The sequence below is a fragment of the Palaemon carinicauda genome, chromosome 1 (genome assembly GCF_036898095.1).
Source record: "Palaemon carinicauda isolate YSFRI2023 chromosome 1, ASM3689809v2, whole genome shotgun sequence".
In the NCBI taxonomy this organism is placed as follows: Eukaryota; Metazoa; Arthropoda; class Malacostraca; order Decapoda; family Palaemonidae; genus Palaemon; species Palaemon carinicauda.
Window position 1 is genome coordinate 199,770,883 of NC_090725.1, and position 21,216 is coordinate 199,792,098.

Genomic DNA, 21,216 nt, shown 5'->3' on the forward strand with positions numbered 1-21,216 from the left:
CTGTGGCGACTACCACCTCGGTATTACCTTTGCAGAAGAAACCCTTTCGAGGGGGTAAGTCTAGACCGTTCCTCAGGCCTCGATTTAATTTACGACACTCAACCAAGTCCTCGACCAAACCCTACACGAAATCATCCAAGTGATTCTTCAATCCTTCATGCACCGGTAGGGGGCAGGTTGAGCCTTTTTTGGGAGGAATGGAGTCGCAGAGGGGCAGAGCCCTGGGTGACACAAATCCTCCGGTTCGGTTACTCCTTTCCTTTCAAAGACACTCCGCTTCTATCCAATGTTCCCATCACATTACAGTACCTGCCTACTCGCCAAGTTGGAGAAGTTTGTAGCCGTAACCAGAGAAATAGAGATTCTCGTACAGAAGGCGGTCATAGAGGAGATAAGCGAAAGACCATCCCCGGGGTTTTACAACCGTCTGTTCGTAGTCCCAAAGTCATTGGGGGACTGGAGGCCCGTACTGGATGTAAGCGCACTGAATTTGTTCGTCCAGAAGACCAAATTCAATATGCTCCGTCCTGGAGCATGCGCTCTAGCCAAGACAAAACTGCGAGGTTATTGTCTTAAACTCGGTTCTACCGTTTGATGGAGGCAACCTCCCCCGTCTTTGTACCATACGTATAACGACTTGCTTTTTACACGATAGGCTTCTGAGACCTTTTTATTCTACCCTTACAGGGTTATTGTTTCGAACTATTAGTCCCGAAGGAACGTTGTTAGCTATCGTTAAAAGAATGATAGCAATAGCGTGGGCAACTTTCCATTACGTTTACGAACGTTTCTAACTCCGCCCACAGGTAGCCAGACATCCGTTTCTGTGTAATGAACACTGGCTAGCTCCTCACATAAAGAGGAGGGGGTAAACCAAAGGTGATATGATCGCCTCTATAACTGTACTGTATATTGTTCCATAACCGAAATATAAACCACGCTATTTACATTGGGTTTACTTTCGGCGTAGCTGAAATTGACAAGCCAATAGATTTTAACGAGGGTTAACTACACCCGCGCTAGTTAGCGGGGGTAGGGGAAGGGGTAGCTTGCTACCCCTCCCCCCCACACACCGGTGATTTGCTTCACTTCACTTTTGGCTCGGACGATGTGCAGACATGTCTGTCTATCGTCCTCGTTTTTGACAGCCTTAATCTTTTCTTTGCTTTTCCTCAGCTGTGTGTTTGAAGTTGGCCTCGCCCTTTGGTATTCATCATGCGCAAGTGCCCTGGGATCGTCGGCCGCCCTTTCGCCCGCACGCGATCGCCCCAGCGCCTCGTTTTGTCTCCGCGCGATTGCGCGCCCGCGCTCCAACAGCCCCTCGCGCGCAACTCTTTTGTATCACCCTCGCGCGAGCGTCAGCACGACCCCCGTTCGTGTCGGGTTCCGCAGCTCGCGGCAGCAGCAGGGACGCGTGTCGCCAGGTCGCAGTCGGGATCGCCTCTTTTGCAGGACAAGGAAGGACCTTCGGAGAGGTCAAGGCAACTTTCTTCCCCTTCATTTTTGCAGGCAGGTCCAATGATGTCCACTCCGAAGGATCGCCCGATCCCCTTCCCTCCAGCGGGAATTTCGGACTCTGTGTCCGTGTCTCGGCAGTCTTGGTTTGGTCCTCTGATGCGTGCGTTAGTGAAGGCTATGAAGCCGGCACTCGCCGATCTAGGACACGAGCCAACGACGGCCTCGCCCCCGCTGAAGAGAAGGAGAGGAATGGACTTCGTGGTGACTTATCCCAGGGAGAAGTTGGTTCCTAAGAGGTCTGTCAGGAAGGCTCCGTCCCCTTTGCAGTCGTTTTCTCCTTCGCCCGTAGACGAGGCCTTTCCGTCCTCGGGAGAGTCCAGTGAGGCGGCGATCTCCCCCTCGGCACCAAGGGGGGAGTCACCTCCTCGTGGAGGAGAATCGTCTCGCGCGGAAGGTGCCTACCAGACCTCTTTGCTGGAGTCTTGTATCCCGCCCAGGAGGGAACCCAAGGACTCCAAGACGATGCCGAAGTCTTCTTCACGTATTCGTCAGGAACCAGCCAGACCCCGAGAGTACGTCCACGTGTCTCCCCAGGAAGAGCTTCCGGGGACAGGAGACTTAGCTGCCAGTCCGCAGGGAGGAGAGCAGCAAGAGTCTGAGCATGCCTTCTGGCAGGTCTTGGGCCTGATGAGACAGCTTAACGGGTTCATGGACCCTGTGATCGCCCCCCATGAAGGCAAGGACACGGTCCTGGATCAGGTTTATGGAACTCAGAAGCCCCCAAAGGCCAGCGCGGCTCTGCCCTGGTCCCAGGGGCTGAAGAGTGCCAGAGCCAGGGCCAACGCTCAGCTCGCAGTACTCGCTTCCTCCAGTCGTTCCTCTGCCGGGAACAAACTCCTCCCACCTCCTCGTCTCCAGCAGAGGAGGTATTTTGAGATCATGGGGAAGTCTAGCCTCGCTCTTCCCCTCCACCATTCGGTAGAAGAGCTTACTGGGGGAGCTCCTCTCGAGAAGCTCTCCGCCCGGCAGGTGATGTTCTTGGCGTCGGAGATCCTGAGCCATGAGAAGGTCGCGAAGTGTGCCATGCAGGCCACTTCGTGGCTGGATGTCTGGCTAGGTTCTCTGGGCATCCTATTGCGCTCCGAGGATCTGTCTAAGGAGAGCAATAGGAAGGCCCTGGAGACCTTCCTCCTCTCGGGCACTCGCTCCATCGAGTTCCTGGCACATCAGGTTACCAACCTGTGGGCCAACTCGGTGCTGAAGCGTCGTGATGCGGTGACCGAGAAGATCCATCCGAAGGTCCCCGCCGTGGATGTTTGCAGGCTCAGACACGCCTCCCTCCTTGGGGGGAATTTGTTTGAGCCCCAAGATATGGAACGAACAGCTGAGAGGTGGAGGAAGTCTAGCCAGGACTCCCTCCTCCAAAGGGCCCTTGCATCTCGGACCTACAAGCCTCCAGCTCTGCAGCAACATCAGCAGCAGCCTCGCAAGACACCGAAGCAGGCGCCGGCAGCTAAGAAAGTGGTGTCTAAGCCCCAGCCCTTTCCTGCCAAGGACAAGAGGGGCGGTAAATCCTCCAGGGGAGGCAAGACTCCTAGAGGGAGCGGCCGCGGCCGCAAACGGTAGGAGTGGCAGGCCCCCCGCGTGTCCACCTGTGGGGGGATGCCTTCAAAGTTGCGTGCACAGGTGGCAGCAACATGAGTCCGATGTTTGGACGGTCTCCGTGATCGGCCAAGAGTATCACGTCCCATTCACGACATCTCAACCTCCCCTGACAGCGAATCCAGTGTCGTTGAGCTCCTATGCCATGGGATCGGTAAAGGGGCTAGCCCTCCGGGTGGAAGTCGAGACCATGCTCAAGAAGGATGCTCTCCAGGAGGTCGTCGACGGCTCCCCAGGCTTCTTCAGTTGACTCTTTCTTGTAAAGAAGGCGTCTGGAGGCTGGAGACCCGTCATCGACCTCTCAGCTCTGAACAAGTTTGTCAAGCAAACTCCGTTCAGCATGGAGACAGCGGACACGGTCAGACTTGCGGTGAGACCACAAGACTTCATGTGCACAATGGATCTGAAGGACGCGTACTTCCAGATCCCAATCCATCCGTCTTCCAGGAAGTACGTGAGATTCAGCCTAGACAACAAGACCTACCAGTTCAAGGTGCTGTGCTTCAGTCTCTCCACAGCACCTCAGGTGTTCACCAGAGTGTTTACCCTGATTTCGTCTTGGGCGCACAGGAACGGCATCCGTCTCCTCCGTTATCTGGACGACTGGCTGATCCTAGCAGACTCGGAGTCGACCCTTCTTCGACACCGAGACAGGCTTCTGGGACTTTGCCAGGATCTGGGGATTTTGGTAAATCTCGAGAAGTCCTCTTTGCAGCCGTCCCAACGACTGGTTTATCTAGGCATGTTGTTAGACACCAATCTCCACAAAGCCTTTCCATCAGACGACAGGATAGCAAGGCTGAGGAGGGTGGCAGAACCCTTCCTCAGGCGAGAAGAGCTTCCTGCCCAATCTTGGTTGCATCTCTTAGGTCACCTGGCCTCTCTGGCTCGTCTGGTTCCAAACGGCCGTCTCAGGATGAGATCCCTGCAGTGGCGGCTCAAGTCCCGGTGGAATCAAGGATCTGATTCCCCGGACTTCCTGGTCCTGATAGGACCTTCAGAACAAGGGGACCTGCGGTGGTGGCTGGTCGACGAGAACCTGCGAAAGGGAGTGGATCTTCTCGTCCTCCCCCCGGAATTGACACTGTTTTCGGACGCGTCAAAAGAAGGGTGGGGGGCGCACATTCTGAACCAGAGGACCTCAGGCCTTTGGTCAGATTCATAAAAGTACCTGCACATCAACCTGCTAGAAATGAAGGCCGTTTTTTCCTGGCTCTTCAACAGTTCCAATGGATCCTGGCGGATCACTAATTGGTGGTGATGAGCGACAACACCACGGTAGTGGCTTATATCAACAAGCAGGGAGGTACTTTTTCGCAGCAGCTATCCCATCTTGCAGTAGAGATTCTGAGGTGGACCGAAGTCCACTCGATAACACTATCAGCTCGCTTCATTCCTGGCAAGAGGAATGTGCTCGCCGACAGTCTGAGCAGGGCTTCGCAGATAGTGAGTACCGAGTGGTCTATGGATCCTCAGATAGCCAACAAAGTCCTGACTTTGTGGGGTTCCCCGACCGTGGATCTGTTCGCGACAGCTTTGAATTTCAAACTGCCCCTGTACTGCTCCCCAGTCCCGGACCCCAAGGCACTCTGGCAAGATGCTTTCCAACAACGGTGGGACAACATCGACGTGTACGCCTTCCCACCGTTCTGTCTGATGAGAAGGGTGCTCAACAGGACCAGACTATCGGTCAACTTGTCGATGACTCTGATAGCTCCGCTATGGCATCACGCGGAATGGTTCCCGGACCTTCTGCAGCTCCTGACGGAGCTCCCGAGAGAGCTTCCCCCACGACACGAGCTACTCAGACAGCCACATTGCAACATCTTCCACAAAGCCGTAGCCTCGCTTCGGCTTCACGCGTGGAGACTGTCCAGCGTCTCCTCACGGAGAGAGGCTTTTCGCAACAGGTTGCAGAGAGAATGTCTCGGCACCTGCGAAAGTCCTCTGAGGGAGTCTACCAGGCGAAGTGGAGAATCTTCTGTGGTTGGTGTCGTGGGAAGGGTATCTCTCCACTCGATGCCACTATTCCAGCAATAGCGGAGTTTCTTGTATATTTGCGGGAGGAAATGCGCCTTTCGGTCTCAGCGGTGAAAGGCTATCGCTCAGCCTTGAGCTTGGCTTTTAGGCTGAAAGGAGTGGACATTTCTTCCTCGCTGGTACTCTCTCTACTCATACGTAGCTATGAGCTTACCTGCCCTCAGTCGGAAGTGAGACCTCCTCCATGGAATGTGGTTCGGGTTCTCAGGGCTCTTAAGAGACCTCCCTTCGAACCATTACGCCAGGCCTCTGATCGCCACCTGTCTTGGAAGACGGCTTTCCTGCTCGCTTTGGCCTTTGCCAAACGAGTTAGTGAACTTCATGGTCTCTCGTACGACGTCGCCCATTCAAGGGGATGGGGGGAGGTAACGTTAAGGTTCGTCCCTGAGTTTGTTGCCAAGACTCAGAACCCTGGAGTGCCGGACCCACGGTTCGACTCTTTCAGGGTCATGAGTCTCCGTTCTGTAACAAGCGACCCAGACCAGCTGCTATTATGTCCAGTGAGGAGTCTGAGGTGTTACTTGAAGAAAGCAGCTGCAGTTCGTCCTCAGGTGCAAGCATTGTTTTTTAGCACAGGCAGGACTAAGAGGAGGGTCACCAAGAACTCCATCTCGGCTTGGATTCGAAGGGTTATCCATCACGCCTTGAATCCGGACCCTCCTCCGTCACGTCGCCCTAGGGCACACGACGTCAGGGGCATCGCTACATCCCTGGCCTTCAAGAGAAACTTCTCTGTGACGCAGGTATTTCAAGCTGGGGTCTGGAAGCGTCAGACGACCTTCACAGCCCACTACCTGCAGGACGTGACCCACAGGAGCCTCGATACTTTTTCTATCGGCCCTGTGGTGGCTGCACAACAGCTGGTCTAGCCTCAGGTTCCTTTATGGACAAGTAGCAGTAGGTTGAGGGCGTTGTTACCCGGTTTTAGTCTGCGTGAATGAAAGAGTATGTCTGGTCCTTACTTCTTTCTTCATCCTCCCCTCTCTTGGGGAAGCAGCATCCTGGTCACCGCATAGCTGACCTTAACCTCTGCAGGTAAACCATGCTTCCTTGTGCTCCTAGTATTAAGCTTAATACTGTCGCGTCCCCTCATACCCTGACGAGGTGGTATTGGGAACGTCCTATCCTGGATTCCTATGTAAAGGTGTCAAGGTCAACTTCATAGGACGAGTCACACTTCTTCATACCTTCACACACAGCTTGCATAGGCTACAGACCTTGCGTAGCAAGGTTTTAGCGAGGTTCAGTGACTTCTTATTTCTTGGGTGCTTACACACTCAAATAAGGAGTCCCCACGCAAAGGCAAAAGCCAGACTGGCTGGGACGTCCACCCTTCCTAAGGGGTAAGTCACCCAATGTAAATAGCGTGGTTTGTATTTCAGTTACGGAACAAATGACAAATTCGTAGATAATTTGTATTTTTCCTAACCATACAAACCTTAGCTATTTACACATATTTGCCCGCCAGCCCTGTCCCCCAAGTCAAGTCCTGCCTTTAAGTGAAGTGAAGCAAATCACCCGTGTGTGGGGGGGGAGGGGTAGCAAGCTACCCCTTCCCCTACCCCACTAACTGGGGTCTGGAAGCGTCAGACGACCTTCACAGCCCACTACCTGCAGGACGTGACCCACAGGAGCCTCGATACTTTTTCTATCGGCCCTGTGGTGGCTGCACAACAGCTGGTCTAGCCTCAGGTTCCTTTATGGACAAGTAGCAGTAGGTTGAGGGCGTTGTTACCCGGTTTTAGTCTGCGTGAATGAAAGAGTATGTCTGGTCCTTCTTCTTTCTTCATCCTCCCCTCTCTTGGGGAAGCAGCATCCTGGTCTCCGCATAGCTGACCTTAACCTCTGCAGGTAAACCATGCTTCCTTGTGCTCCTAGTATTAAGCTTAATACTGTCGCGTCCCCCATACCCTGACGAGGTGGTATTGGGAACGTCCTATCCTGGATTCCTATGTAAAGGTGTCAAGGTCAACTTCATAGGACGAGTCACACTTCTTCATACCTTCACACACAGCTTGCATAGGCTACAGACCTTGCGTAGCAAGGTTTTAGCGAGGTTCAGTGACTTCTTATTTCTTGGGTGCTTACACACTCAAATAAGGAGTCCCCACGCAAAGGCAAAAGCCAGACTGGCTGGGACGTCCACCCTTCCTAAGGGGTAAGTCACCCAATGTAAATAGCGTGGTTTGTATTTCAGTTACGGAACAAATGACAAATTCGTAGATAATTTGTATTTTTCCTAACCATACAAACCTTAGCTATTTACACATATTTGCCCGCCAGCCCTGTCCCCCAAGTCAAGTCCTGCCTTTAAGTGAAGTGAAGCAAATCACCCGTGTGTGGGGGGGGGGGGGGAGGGGTAGCAAGCTACCCCTTCCCCTACCCCCACTAACTAGCGCGGGGGTAGTTAACCCTCGTTAAAATCTATTGGCTCGTCAATTTCAGCTACGCCGAAAGTAAACCCAATGTGAATAGCTAAGGTTTGTATGGTTAGGAAAAATACAAATTATCTCCGAATTTGTCATTTTTGTTCGAGAACATGTTCGCTCTCATTCAAGATAATATTACAGTTAGTCAACGATCAAAATTCTTTCAGGAATAATGTGGCAGCTTTCAAGAAAAACCTAAAGACATATCTCTTTGGAAAGTGTTATAATAGTGATCAGAAAACTATTAAGCCTGAATACAAATGCTAGCGAATACTGTAACTGAAAAGATACAGAGCAAAATATAAACTGGAAAGAAATTATTTTCACACATCAAGGCCCACCTGAACAAACTCATAGTGTCTGATGGAGGGCGAGAAATAAACCCCTAAAAGTAAAAGTAAAAAATGTTGTGATTCGTCGCACATACATAATTCGCTCAACTTTTCTAATCCGTGGCCACGAAAATTTGTTCTCAAAAAACCTGACAGACTTGATAGGCCAGAAAGAAGAAGAACGACTCTTATGTCCCGTGCAGGCATTATGATATTATCTCCGCAGAACAGAGTTTTTTGAGAGAGTTAATTGTAGAAGCACATTCTCAAGCTAACGACGCAGTGTTTCCTTTACTGAGAGTGAAAAGTGCACGAAGTTCGAACGGTAGCGACTTCTCATGCTTTTCGACACAACTAGTCGCTATCCGCTATCCTGCAAAGTACCCGTTAGGAGGTCTAAATATGTGTTTGCTACGCATTATTTAAAAGAAATCGTAACAGTGTTTGAAGATTGTAAGTTTCTCTGTCCGTTTTCGGTAGCTGGCATGGTGTTGGGAGGAATGACATAGGGGGTTGCTCCCTCTGTTAGCCTATGTTTCGCCTTATATCAAGGTTGGTGAGTTAAAGGGAAGTCTGGGAGTACAATGTACCTGGAGTACTCACCAATAATTTTAGTATTAGTTTTGGTTGGTAAAGGTTTTTATTTCGGTGTAAGTGACAGTTTTTTCATGTTGGTTATTTCTGGTCTTAGCCCAGGGCAAGGGCGATATTTTCTTGTATCTTCGTTCAGTCAGCGGTGAACGTCATGACTACGAGGATCTTCCGCTCCATGTAGAGGCACCCATTGGTCATATTCCAAGCCTTCTACTATGTAAAATGAGCACCGACCAGAGGCAGTACTGTATTCTCCTGTTCTTGAAGTAAGACTTATATCCACAGCCCCCCATCCTTGCAATGGGTAATCAGCTGTATAATTGTTTGGTAAGACACTGCAATAAAAAGGGATTTTCATTTTAAAATTAAATTTTATTGCATACTTACCGAACAATTATTAATTAAAGCCCTCCCTTCTCCCCACTGGAGGATGGTTGGACAGAATGAATTGATGTTACCTGCACAGTTGTACCTATAGCTCCTTCGATTGGAGGGAGATGACGTCGAGCGTCGGCACCGCGGTAGTTTTGAATCTATAGTCTGCCATTCGTAGGGAACCTACAGCTGTATAATTGTTCGGTAAGTATGCAATAAAATTTCATTTTATAATGAAAATCCATTTTACCAAGGTATACAAACCCAAGTCCTTGGAAGTTAGACTTCCTGTCTCAATCACCTAACAAGTCCCATACCTGAGGGCAAAAGTGAGGGGAAAGCTGGCTCTCGAGTTACCAGGGTTTACCCTTCACCCACCAGTAACTACTAATATCTTGTTAAATGTTTAAGGGCTATTCCAGCTAAGGCAAAATCATACTTATATGGAAGGACTGAGATTTGTAGTTTGGAAAATTACAAATTATTTCATAAGTTTGTAATATCTGTCTATCTATCTTTATGTTTGTATTAATACATTATAGTTATTGCTTGTAATAATTATTTTTTTTTTTTTTACTTTTTTTCATTCAAACTATATTTGTTTCTAAACAAATACAAACCATTGTCCTTTGATACCATAATGCATTGCAGAATTTCATAAAGAAAGTTTTAATTCCTGAGTAGTCTATTTCAGGTTTCAGTGTAGATAACAATTTTTATTTGTCTAAGTACTTAGAATTCTAGTATTGTAATTGATGAAAAAAATTGCCTTGTTAGACATTTGTAAAATATAGACATCTAATATATGATCCTTTCTTCTTTTCAGATCCAAATGGATTTGGAAGATTTCACTGTAAGTCATTGGGGTGAAGGAAACCTGAACTTGAAACTTGCTGATTTCCAGAAAGTACAGTATCTCTAGTTTGAACTGATTGTGGACATTGGTATTAATCACTACATGTGTTCAATATTATATTTTCTAAATCTGCAGATAGTGTTTGCATCAGATAGTCAATTAAATCATGCTTTTAATGAAGAAATTTTTGATGTACTGTATTGGGGAACAAATTATTAATTGAAGGATTATTGTTGAAATATTTTTAAAGAATTTTATTTGTCTACATTCCTAGAGAATTAATGCAATACTTTATTATTATATTTCCTGTTAATCAATAGCATTATATATTGTAGCATTTAGTTTGCATTCAGAATCTTTATATACTTTGGAAGTTTTTACTTTAGAGGGAGCTTTCAACTATACAGTATTCACTAGTCTATTTTATGACGTGATGATGATTTCAGGCCAGTATGCTGCATATTTTTATAGTTTATTGTGATGTTTTCATCAATTAAGATAGCAGAGTTTTTTTTTTTATTTGCAAATTAGATATTTACATTGTTATTTTGAATTAGATGACTTTATAAAGACTTGGTTTAGTGAGAAGTCGTAGTCAAATCTATTTTTCCAAGATGGACGTGGAAAGTGTTTTAATGGGAAGTGGACAAATGATGAATTTATCTCAACATTTCCTTCAGCCTTTGTTTTCAAGTAATGAAGGAGAAAGTTCAAAGAAAAACCTCTCTGAAGGATCTCGACTAACATCTTCAGAGAAGCCCCCAGAAAAGGAGCGGCCTTACTCATGTGCTATATGTGAAAAAAATTTCATAAAGAAATGTCACCTTAGTCAGCACATGGCAATACATACTGGGGAACGACGATTCCCTTGTGAGTATTGTGGTAAAGGTTTTGTAGAAAGAGGAAAACTTAACAGACATTTAAGAATACATACTGATGGATGCCCTTTTGCTTGTGATTTTTGTCCTGAAAGATTTGCTCAGAAATCAGACCTGCTCACTCATAGAGAAACGCATGTTGATAAACTGCCCTTTGCTTGTGATGTTTGTGGTAAAAGATTTGTTGAAGAAAAAGACCTTGAAAATCATTTGAAATTACACAAAGGAAAAGATCCATTTGCTTGTTTATTGTGTGATAAAAGCTTTGTTCGGGAAATTAACCTTGTTAGACATATGGAAGTGCACACAGGTGAACAGCCATTCCAGTGTGAAATGTGTGATAAAAGTTTTTCCACAAAAAAAACGTTTAAACTACATGTAAAATCACATTTTGCTGATATAAAATTTAATTGCATGTTGTGCGGAGAAACGTTTAGAGAAAAAATTCAATTTAAAAGACATTTGAAAGCTCATGAAGGTCCACAGGTGAATTCGTGTTACATATGTAATAAGACTTTCACTGAAAAGGGAAATCTTAATAAACATATAAAAAGGCATACCGGTGAGCGCCCATTTTCATGTAATTTATGTACTAAACGTTTCTTTGACAAGCAGAAACTGAACGATCATATTTTGAGCATTCACACAACTGAGCGGCCATTTTCATGTGATCTATGTGATAAAGCTTTTATTAAGGAGCGATTCCTTGAAAACCATATGAAAATGCATAGAGGAGAACGACCATTTTCTTGTTACATATGTGGAAAAGGTTATGTTGAAAAGCGAAAACTTAATGGTCACATGAAAATTCATTTTCCTAGACGAAAATTTTCGTGTGAAGTATGTGGCAAAAGCTTTTTTGCAAAGCAGAATTTCACGAATCACATGAGGATACATACTGGTGAGCGACCATTTTCCTGTGGTGTATGCAGTAAGGCGTTTAGCGAAAAGAGAACCTTAGACAGACATGTAAGAGTACATACAGAAGATCGTCCTTACCTCTGCAAGATTTGTGGAAAAGGTTTCAAGCATAAGGATCATGTAAAAAAACACATGGGGTTGCATACCAAGGGTCAAGCTTCAGCTCATAATGAAGACTTACCCTCCCAAAGTACTAAGGAGCTTGAGTATCAGGAGAAAGGTTCAATGTATGAGGATGGAGAGCATGACCAAGGGTCAGGAATTCACTCTGATACTGATACACATAATTATGATAAGGAAGAAGATAAGTCCTTAGTTTTTGAGAGAAGTAAAAATAATCTATCAAACACCCGTGAGTGCGTCGTTATGGACTACCAGAGTACTGATAGTAAAACAGAGGCAGATAGTGAAAGTGATTCTTCTGTTGGTTATTCGGGTCTCTGTGAGCCTGTCATGGAAACTGGTCCATCTGTCAGTTGTAAAGATATTTGTGAGCCTGTAATTGTAAACCCCTTACCAGAGACCTCAGAAGTATTGGAGAAGGGGAATCATCCCATAAATGCAGTCTTCATAAAGGAAGAGGTTGAAATTGATGTTTCATATTCAGATCCATTTTGTTAGCAATTCATAATGTTGGCAGTTAATGTGAGTTGAGAGTAGCATTCTTGCATTATAAAGAGAACTGTACATGGTATTATCTATATGGAATTTTGAAAAGGATAGGCAGAAATAACTTGCTGGTTTACTGTTAGATTTGCTCCTCTATTTATAAAACACATTGTCAGTAAAATTATAACATTCCAATGACTGTATTTCACTTCCTTATGTTAAAAAAACAGTTACATGTAAATTTAAAGGTTTAGATTACATTAACATGGAATTTTAATGTATGAATTGAAATTGGCCTATACTGTAGTGCTGTGTTCCTGAAGTGGTTTTATTTAAGAATTTGGGAAAATAGGGTGTTATATCACAGCATTCTATGAAAAGCAGTGTTCACAAATGCCATACTTTTGTATTAAAAGTCAAATTGTAGTTTACTTTTTGTATTTTAAATGTACTGTAGGTCTTCGGCTTTTGATGAAGTCTGTTCCTACGTCGTGGTTTAGTTGTAATTTTGGTGAAAATTAGAATGCACTTGAATAAAGTACTGTACATAACCACTGAAGTCACTCGTATGGTAATGCAGTATATGTAAAGTAAAGAAAGAATATAGAACAAAAACACACTTAGTGACACAAAAATATACAGGAGTAATGACTAAAGATAGGAAGGACATGAATATACAGTGCAGTAGAATGATACTACAAAAAAGTATAAAAAGATAATACACATCCTTATCTTTACTTATGTGGTTGGTTTGTGCTCTGGAAAGGGGGAGAGACCAGTTTAATGGAAAGACTAAAAACTGGATAGGCTGGAGATACTGAGCCATGTGAGTAGGAAAAACCTGTAGTAGGTGCTGGAGACGGCTTGTCAGGAGAAGGTGCAGTAAATGCTGAGGATTCTTGAGTAGGTGGGTCGGAGAACTTTCAGTATTGCTGGAGATACTTGGGCAAGAGTGAGGAAATGCTGGACCCAATGAGTCAGGGGAACCCCAAGTAGGTGCCGGAGATTCTTGGGCAGGTGTGTCAGGAGATCTTTCAGTACTTGTGGGACATAATTGGCCAAGAGAGTCAGGAGAACCAGCAGTAGGTGCTGGGGATACTGTGACAAGTAAATCAAGAGAACCTACAACAGGTGCAGGAGATAGCTTGTCAGGGGAACTTGCAGTAGGTGCTGGAGATTCTTGGGCAAGAGTGTGAGGAGATGCTGGGCCCGGTGAGTCAGGGGAACCTCCAGTAGGTGCTGGAGATTCTTAAGTAGGGGTGTCAGGAGATCTTTCAGTATTTGCTGGAGATACTTGGCCAAGAGAGTCAGGAGAACCAGCAGTAGGTGCTGGAGATACTGTGACAGGTGAATCAGGAGAACCCGCAATAGGTGCTGGAGATTCTTGGGTAAGAGTGTCAGGAGATGCTGGGACCAGTGAGTCGGGGGAACCTGCAATAGGTGCTGGAGATTCTTGGGCAGGTGAGTCAGGAGAACTTCCAGTAGGTGCGAGAGATACTTGGGCAAGAGAGTTAATTAGAATCAGCAGTAGGTGCTGGCGATACAGTGACAGGTGAATCAGTAGAACCTGCAGTAGGTGCTGAAAATAGCTTGTCAGTGGAACCTGCAGTAGGTGTTGGAGATTCTTGGGTGGGTGTCAGGGAAATTGTTCTAGAGATACTTGGGGAAGAGAGTCAAGAAAACTTGTAGTAGGTGCTGGAGATACTTGGATAGGTGAGTCAGGAGAACCTGTTTTAGATACTGGGCTAGGTGAGTCAGGAGAAGCTACAGTAGGGGTGAAGGAACTTGGGTAGGTGAGTCAAGAGAACCTGCTTTAGATACTGGGCTAGGTGAGTCAGGAGAACCTACAGTAGGTGCTGGAGATACTTGGGTAGGTGAGTCAGGAGAACCTGCTTTAGGTACTGGGCTAGGTGAGTTGGGAGAACCTGCAGTAGGTGCTGGAGATACTGGGGTTGGTGAGTCAGGAGAACCTGCAGTAGGTGCTCAAGATTCTTGGGCAGGTGAGTCAGCAGAATATACGTACAGTAGGTGCTGGAGATACTGGACCAAGGGAGTCAGTAGGTGCCCAAGATTCTTGGGAAGGTGATTCAGGAGAAATTTCAGTAGGTGCTGGAGATATTGGCAAGGTGAGTCAGGAAAACCTGCAGTAGGTGCTGGAAAATCTTTGTAAGGTATCAGGAGACCTTTCAATAGGTGCTGAAAATACTGGGCCAGTTAAGTAAGGATTTCTTTCAGGTGCCGGAGGTTATTGGGAAGGTGAGTCGGGAGAAATTTCAGTAGGTACTGGAGATACTGATCCAGATGAGTCAGGAAAACCTGCAGTAGATGATGGAAGATCTTGGGAAGGTGAGTCGGGAGAACTTTTAGTAGGTGCTGGAAATACTGGGTCAGGTGAGTCAGGGAACCCTTCCTGAGATAGTGGGCCAGGTGACTCAGGAGAACTTGCAGTAGTTGCTGGAGATAATGGGGTAGGTGTGAGTTAGCAGAATGTACATTAGGTGCTAGAGATTTTTGGAAAGGCAGGTAAGCAGAACCCACAGTAGGTGCTGTAGATAGTGGGTGAGGAGAGTCGGAACTTTCAGTAGGTGCTGGAGAGAATAGGGCAGGTGAGTGAGGAGAACTTGCAATAGTTACTGGAGATAATTGGTAGGTGAGTCTGGAGAACCTGCAGTAGGTGCTGGAAATTCTTGGGCAGGTGAGTCAGCCGAACCTGTGCTAGGTCCTGGAGATACTTGGGTAGGTGATTCAGGAGAACCTGCATTAGGTGCTGGATATTCTTGGATAGTGGGAAGGGGAGTCAGAACCTACAGTAGGTGTTAGAGATTCTTGGGAAGGTGAGTCAGCATAACCTGTATTAGGTGCTGGAGGTACTGGGGTAGGTGAGCCAGGAGAACATAAATTAGATGCTTGAGATTCTTTGGTAGGTGAATCAGGAGAAGCTGCAGTAGGTGCTGAAGATTCTTGGGAAGAGGAGTCAGCAGAACCTAAAGTAGGTGCTGGAGATACTGGGCTAGGTGAGTTAGAACTTTCAGTAGGTGCTTGAGATACTGGGCCAGCTGAGTTAGGAGAATCTGTACTAGGTGCTGAAGATACTTGGGTAGATGAGTTAGCAGAACCTACAGTAGGTGCTGGAGACTCTTTGGAAGGAGAGTTGGGAGAACCTGCAGTAGGTGCTGGAGAGTGTGGGGAAGGTGAGTGAGCAGATCCTATGGGTAAAGGATTTGTCACATTCTTTTGACTCACAGATAACTTTAAGACCGGGACCTGCTCCAATCTGTGTACAGTGTGATCCTCCTCTCAATGTAAGTAATTTTAGTGATGTTTTGATGAATTTCAGATACACACACATGCACTGTCCTTTCCCAAATTCAGTTGCTCTAAATTACATGGTAAACATATTCACATTTTCATGATGATAAAGGGGAAATGCATGGACATACAGGGTAGTATGGTAGTAGCCTACATAGGAAAAGATCTGTTAGCGCTTGACATGAGAAACACTCTCAACCATGTAAGTCAAGAAAACTTGTCACGTTTTAGACATTGAAAGAAAGCATCCCAATCATTAAAGTGTGTTTTACTGTCAACATTTAAGGGGCCTGGCCGGTATGCCAATATATGGGGATATATATAGGATGGGAAACACAAAATCCTGAAAAAATCCACAGAGCTTCATATGGCAGTGTAGAATGTATATACGAAATATTTTGTCAAAATTTCTCTTACTTTCGTAGTTACAGGGTAATTAGTAAAAATAATTCGATAAACCAAACACATTGATCCCTACAAAAAAAAAAAAAAAAGAAAATGCAGTACTTCTGTTATCGTAAATTTCAATAAATATTGTGACTCATAGATTCCATGAGTCACAAGACGGGAAGTTTTATGATTATACCCTTCAGTGCTAGCACAAACATGAGAGAGAGTACACATTTCAGTTTGACCTCTGACATTTACTCGCTTTTACATCTGTTTTTCTTGATTTTGGCAAGAATTTCATCATGATAAAGAGGAAAAGACAATTTCAACATATCGCTAACATAAAGGAGAAGGAAATTCCCTCTAATAAGAGTTCAGAAGTGGGTAATATTGGCGATATTAGTGGCGTTAGTGAAGGAGAGAGATGATGAAGGAGGGACCGTCTGGCCTAGAGAAGCAAGATATTGAGCAAAGGGATCTTAATTTATGATCAGATTATGATAAATAACAATGTTTTGGTTTATTAATATCCAAAAAGGAACATAAAATTCATAATAATCATAATTCATTAATATTGTCTTTGTAAAAATACAAAGAAAAAGTTTGAATGCCTGTATCTCAAAACTATACTTATTGACCTTCAAATTCCATCTTCTCCCTTAGTTTTGAAGATATAGCATTGAAATTTGATATGTAACTTAGAAAGACATTATATAACAATAGAATAGAGCCCTTGTTTCCATTAATTTTTCATATTTTTCTTAGTTTTTTCCCTGATTTATAGGGTTTATTTTTTTTACCATAATGAAAAAATTGCTATCTAGCAAAAAAAAAAAAAAAAAAAAAAATAAATAAATAAATAAAATGACCTTTAGAAAAGAACTCTATTTTATTGGAGGTCTACATAAGGTATATATAGGGTAATAATTCCAGGTCTTAATATTAAGGATCAAGAGAGGAGATAGAATTTGAAAAACGCTAATTTTCAGGACATATATCCCCCTTGCGTCAGAAAACCGAAGGTCAGAGGCGAAAATCCTATGCAGTTTGATGTCCTAAGTCACCGTATAAAGTGGTCTGAATGTCAAATTCCTCTCCTTTACAAAATGGCATTAGCTGGCCATCTCCCTTAATTGATTTTAACAAGAAAGAATTTCTATACTGTAAAGGTATAAAATCCTTTAGATATATTTCTCACTTATTATCTCGAATGGTACCTTTAAAGCTTTCATTATAAAAATCCAATTTTTTATAATCAATTTGTGTTTTCCTAACCATACAAACCTGAGACCTTTAATAGGAGTACAAATTAAGTGAAGTGTGAATGGCCGTTAGGCTTTTAACGAGGTAAACACAGCTGGCTGCTGGGTGGAAAGTAAGCTCCACTCATCCAATAGGGCCACTACCTTCACTTGACCTTTAATAGGAGACTCATCCTTAGGATGACGAAAGTCCCTATAACACAACTGGATGGTTTACTGTGAGTGAAATCCATAGCTCCTGTCAACCTTCCAACTACCTGACCATACGGATGTCGCAGGTGTTGGAGTAAATTTCCACTAGAGACTACTGGAATGTCTAAGGAAAATCTATATCCTTCTGGATATGAGTGTCCAAATCTATTGGCATTATATGAGAAAAAATATGCATACATTTTATCAATCCTTCCATTCCTACAGAAGAAGTAGTTAGATACTTCATTGCAAATGTATTATAAAGAAAAGGTACTCTGTTGAGTAGCTTATCTGTATTGATCGACCAGTCCAACTTCATAACAGCCAGGATGCTGAGCCCCAAGGGAGGGGATGAAGAAAGGAAATACAGTCAGACATTCTTAACTTTCATTCAAGGACTTACAATGCAACCACTATATGAAATAAGATGCTTCTTGTTTTGTGATGGAGATAGGATTGCTTTTCAACTGGTTGAGCAGCTATCACCAATCCCAAGGAAAATATGTCCATGGACTTGTGAGTATACTCACACTGGTAATAGACAGTTAAGGTTATCTGGCACCTCTAGACTTCTACCTACAACACTTGAGCCACAGATGGATTCTTCCCGAAGGCGAGGGTGCAGCTAATTGCTCTGATTTTGTGACATTATGATTTAGGTGGACTGCGCAAAGGCTCCCCGGAAGCGGAGTATGTGCACTTGATAGTCTCGGAAAGCCAGAAAGAGATCATGTTCTTGGAGATCTGCTTCTTTACCCTACCAGTGCTGAGGGACAAAGTCTTATGCTCTGGTCTGAAGCTCTGGATTCTTTTAAGGTAGCACCATAGCACCCTCACAGACCAGAGAAGTAGCCCATCACGATTGCTAGTTGTGTTTAGAAGGGAAGAGATGGAGTTAGACTTGGACTTAGAGATGTGAAAGGAGGGGTTTTGATTCTTAGCCACAAACGCTGGAACGAAGAGTAGCAAGACCTTTCATCCCTCGGAATAACTAATAACATTGATGCTGTGCAGCTCACCTAGTCTCTTTGCCAAGGCTGGAGCAATGTAAGTTTCGTAGTCCTGTCTGATCTTCTTAAGGGCTTGCACAGAGTGCATTCAAGAAAGCTGAGAACTTTTGTAACATCCTAAGTTGTAAATCAGAGTTCTTTGAGAGGACAAGACTACTCGATGCTCCTCATAAGCATAGACAACTCCCACCATGAGGGGAAGACCAGGCCTTTAAGTAATAAAACTTAGCAAAGCTATAGCATTTTACTGCAGAGAGTGAAAGGACCTTCTCTCAGTGAAAGACGAGGAAATCTGCAATCAATCACACCAATCACAGATGATAGCCCATTTTTTCCTGGTAGATATATGCGTAAGATTTGCAGAGAGATCCAGATATCTCCTGTGCAGTGCCTTGACAAAAGTCTTTTGCTCAAAGGAATGCTGAATAGTCTTCACTTGTGAGGTGACAGGGAGGCCATTGAATTTTGGAACCTCTACAGATTAGGCTGATGGACAAGGTTTGGTCAATGAGGTAGTACTACTGGGAACTCGAATAGGAGCGTTAGCAAATCTAGAAGCCATATGGCTTGTGGCTATGTGGGACACTCCAGGTTTAGTCTGGCATTCAAAGTCATCAACAGTCTGTTGATAATTTGATGTACCAGGTAAAAGTTGGAGAGGCTTGTGTGTTCAGGCTGTTCCAGTGGCACTGGAAAGCTCTTTCTATTATTGCTGACATATCTGGGCTTGAGGAACATATCGCTATTAATTTCTTGTTCAGCTGGGCGGCATACAAGTCTTATCCCTGGAGACCTCAAACAAGCAAGAATCCTATATGCCATGCAGTGTAGTAGGAACCACTTTGCTCCTATTACCTGTCCCTGATGGTTGAGCAATTCTGCTAGGACATTCCTCTGGCGTAGAATGTACATCTCTGACAGCTCTACTGCATTGTTGCATGCCCAAGTGCCTGCTTCACCAATTTGTAGAGGGGTTGGTACATGGTCCTTCCTTACTAGTTGACTTAGGCTACCAAGGTAATGTCGTCACTCATCAACACTACCAAGTGTCCTATAAAACTCTATCCAAAAGATTGCAGAACTAGAAGCACCATTCGTAGTTCCTTTTGTCTTCAGACCACAATTCCGAAGGGATCTGGTTACTAAGGTGTTGCCCCACCCTGTCTTGGATGGATTTGTGAACAGCATCTCTAGAGGAGTCGTGTGGCACTATCATGGCAAGGTTTTTGTCGTTCAACCACCACCAGAAATCAGCTACCACTTCCGGTTGTACTGAAACCTGAAGGTGTGGAGGATCAGAGGCTGCTGACCAGTGTCACTTCAGACACTATTGAAGAAACGTCTGTGAAACACGAGTTTCTCCAATGACAAAAGATATCTCGGACGACGTTGCCACTGGTGTGCTGGGAGTTATTGAGCAGTCAGGAACAGTTGCTCTATCTATCTGAGTCTGTTGATGCGATCGTCCGAAAGGAAGACCCTTGCTGCTGTCGTATTTATCAACACTCCCAGATACTCCATTTATCTCCTGGGCATGAAACTTAATCACAGTCCCTAGATTGTAGTAATAGGAGAGAAGTTTGTTTAGATCCAGAAGCAAGTGTTACTTTGAGGAAGACAGTATCAACAAATCGTTGAGATATCACATTGGACAAATCCCGTTTGATTGGGCCCAAGCTACCACTGGAGTAAACACATTACTGAACACTGGGAGTTGTCAACAGTCTGAGGCACAATACTTTGAACTGATACTCGACTCCATCTAGGAGGAAGCTGAGATATGTTTTGTCGGATTGATGGATCAGTCTTTGAAAGTACGTGTCCTTGAAAGTGATGAAGTGCAGGAAGTCGTCCTTTCTGATGGCAGCATGAACTGTAATCGCCGTCTCCATCTTTAAATAAATTTGGGGAACAAACTTGTTCAGAAGAGAGATATTGATGACGGGTCTCCATCCTCCATGTGACTTCTCCACTATGAATAGTTAGCCGTAGAAGCCAGGAGACTCATTTTTGACAATTTCTAGCGCATTCTTTTCCACAATGTCCTTTACTTTGTTTGCGAGGAGGAGGGCATTCAGCATTTGAGAGGGTACATCAGGAATGTCATCAGAGAGCAAGTGAGGAGAGATCGAAAATCTGGAAAAACTTTATCATTTTACTAATTCACAAAAAGGAGGCACAAAAGACCTGGAAATGAGTTTACTCTCCGTAATATATAAAATATTTACAAAGATCCTATTAGGCCGAAGACAGCTCATCTTTAATTAACAAGAGCGCAGAAAGGTTTTAGAAGTAGGTATTCAACAACTAACCATATCCAAGTAAATAACCAGCTAATGTGCAAACTGTTATGTATGTTGTTTATACATTATGAGAAAGCTTTTGATTCTGTCAAAATTTCAGCAGCAATGAAAGCCCTTCAAGGACAGTGAATAGATGAGTCTTATGTTAGAACACTTGAAGATATCTATACAGAAAGTAGAGCAATCCTAAAATTCGCATTGAAAGGTGTTAGACAGGGACATCCCATCTTCTAAATTATTGACACGTGCCTAGAAGTTTTTTAGGAATTTAAACTGCGAAAATGTAGGAATTAACATTTATGGGAAATACCTTGACAGCTTAAGATTTTCAGATGACATAGTTCTATTTAGTAAATCATAGGAGGAATTGCTAAATATTATAGATTTGAATAGAGAAAGCAGGAATGTAAGACTGAAAATGAATATTAGTAAAACAAAAATAATGTTAAATAAATGTGCAGAGAGATAGCAAATAACAGTAATGGATGACACTCTAAAGAATGGTAATGAATATATGTACTTAAGACAGATAGGAAGTATTTCCCAAAGGCAAAAGACTGAAATTATGTAAAAGATAAGCATGGGATGAGAGCTTT

At 44.3% G+C, this 21,216-nt stretch overlaps 1 protein-coding gene across 1 annotated transcript in view; it reads left to right on the plus strand.

Annotated features, from left to right (window-relative positions):
* LOC137653439 (oocyte zinc finger protein XlCOF6-like) overlaps positions 1 to 12,459 on the plus strand; it is a 34,242-nt gene extending 21,783 nt beyond the window's left edge. Inside the window, exon 2 of the mRNA XM_068386838.1 lies at positions 9,717 to 12,459. Coding sequence (XP_068242939.1) covers positions 10,361 to 12,166 — 1,806 coding nt within the window. The 5' untranslated portion in view covers positions 9,717 to 10,360 and the 3' untranslated portion in view covers positions 12,167 to 12,459. The remainder of the gene's footprint in view (positions 1 to 9,716) is intronic.
* Positions 12,460 to 21,216: the final 8,757 nt, after the last annotated feature.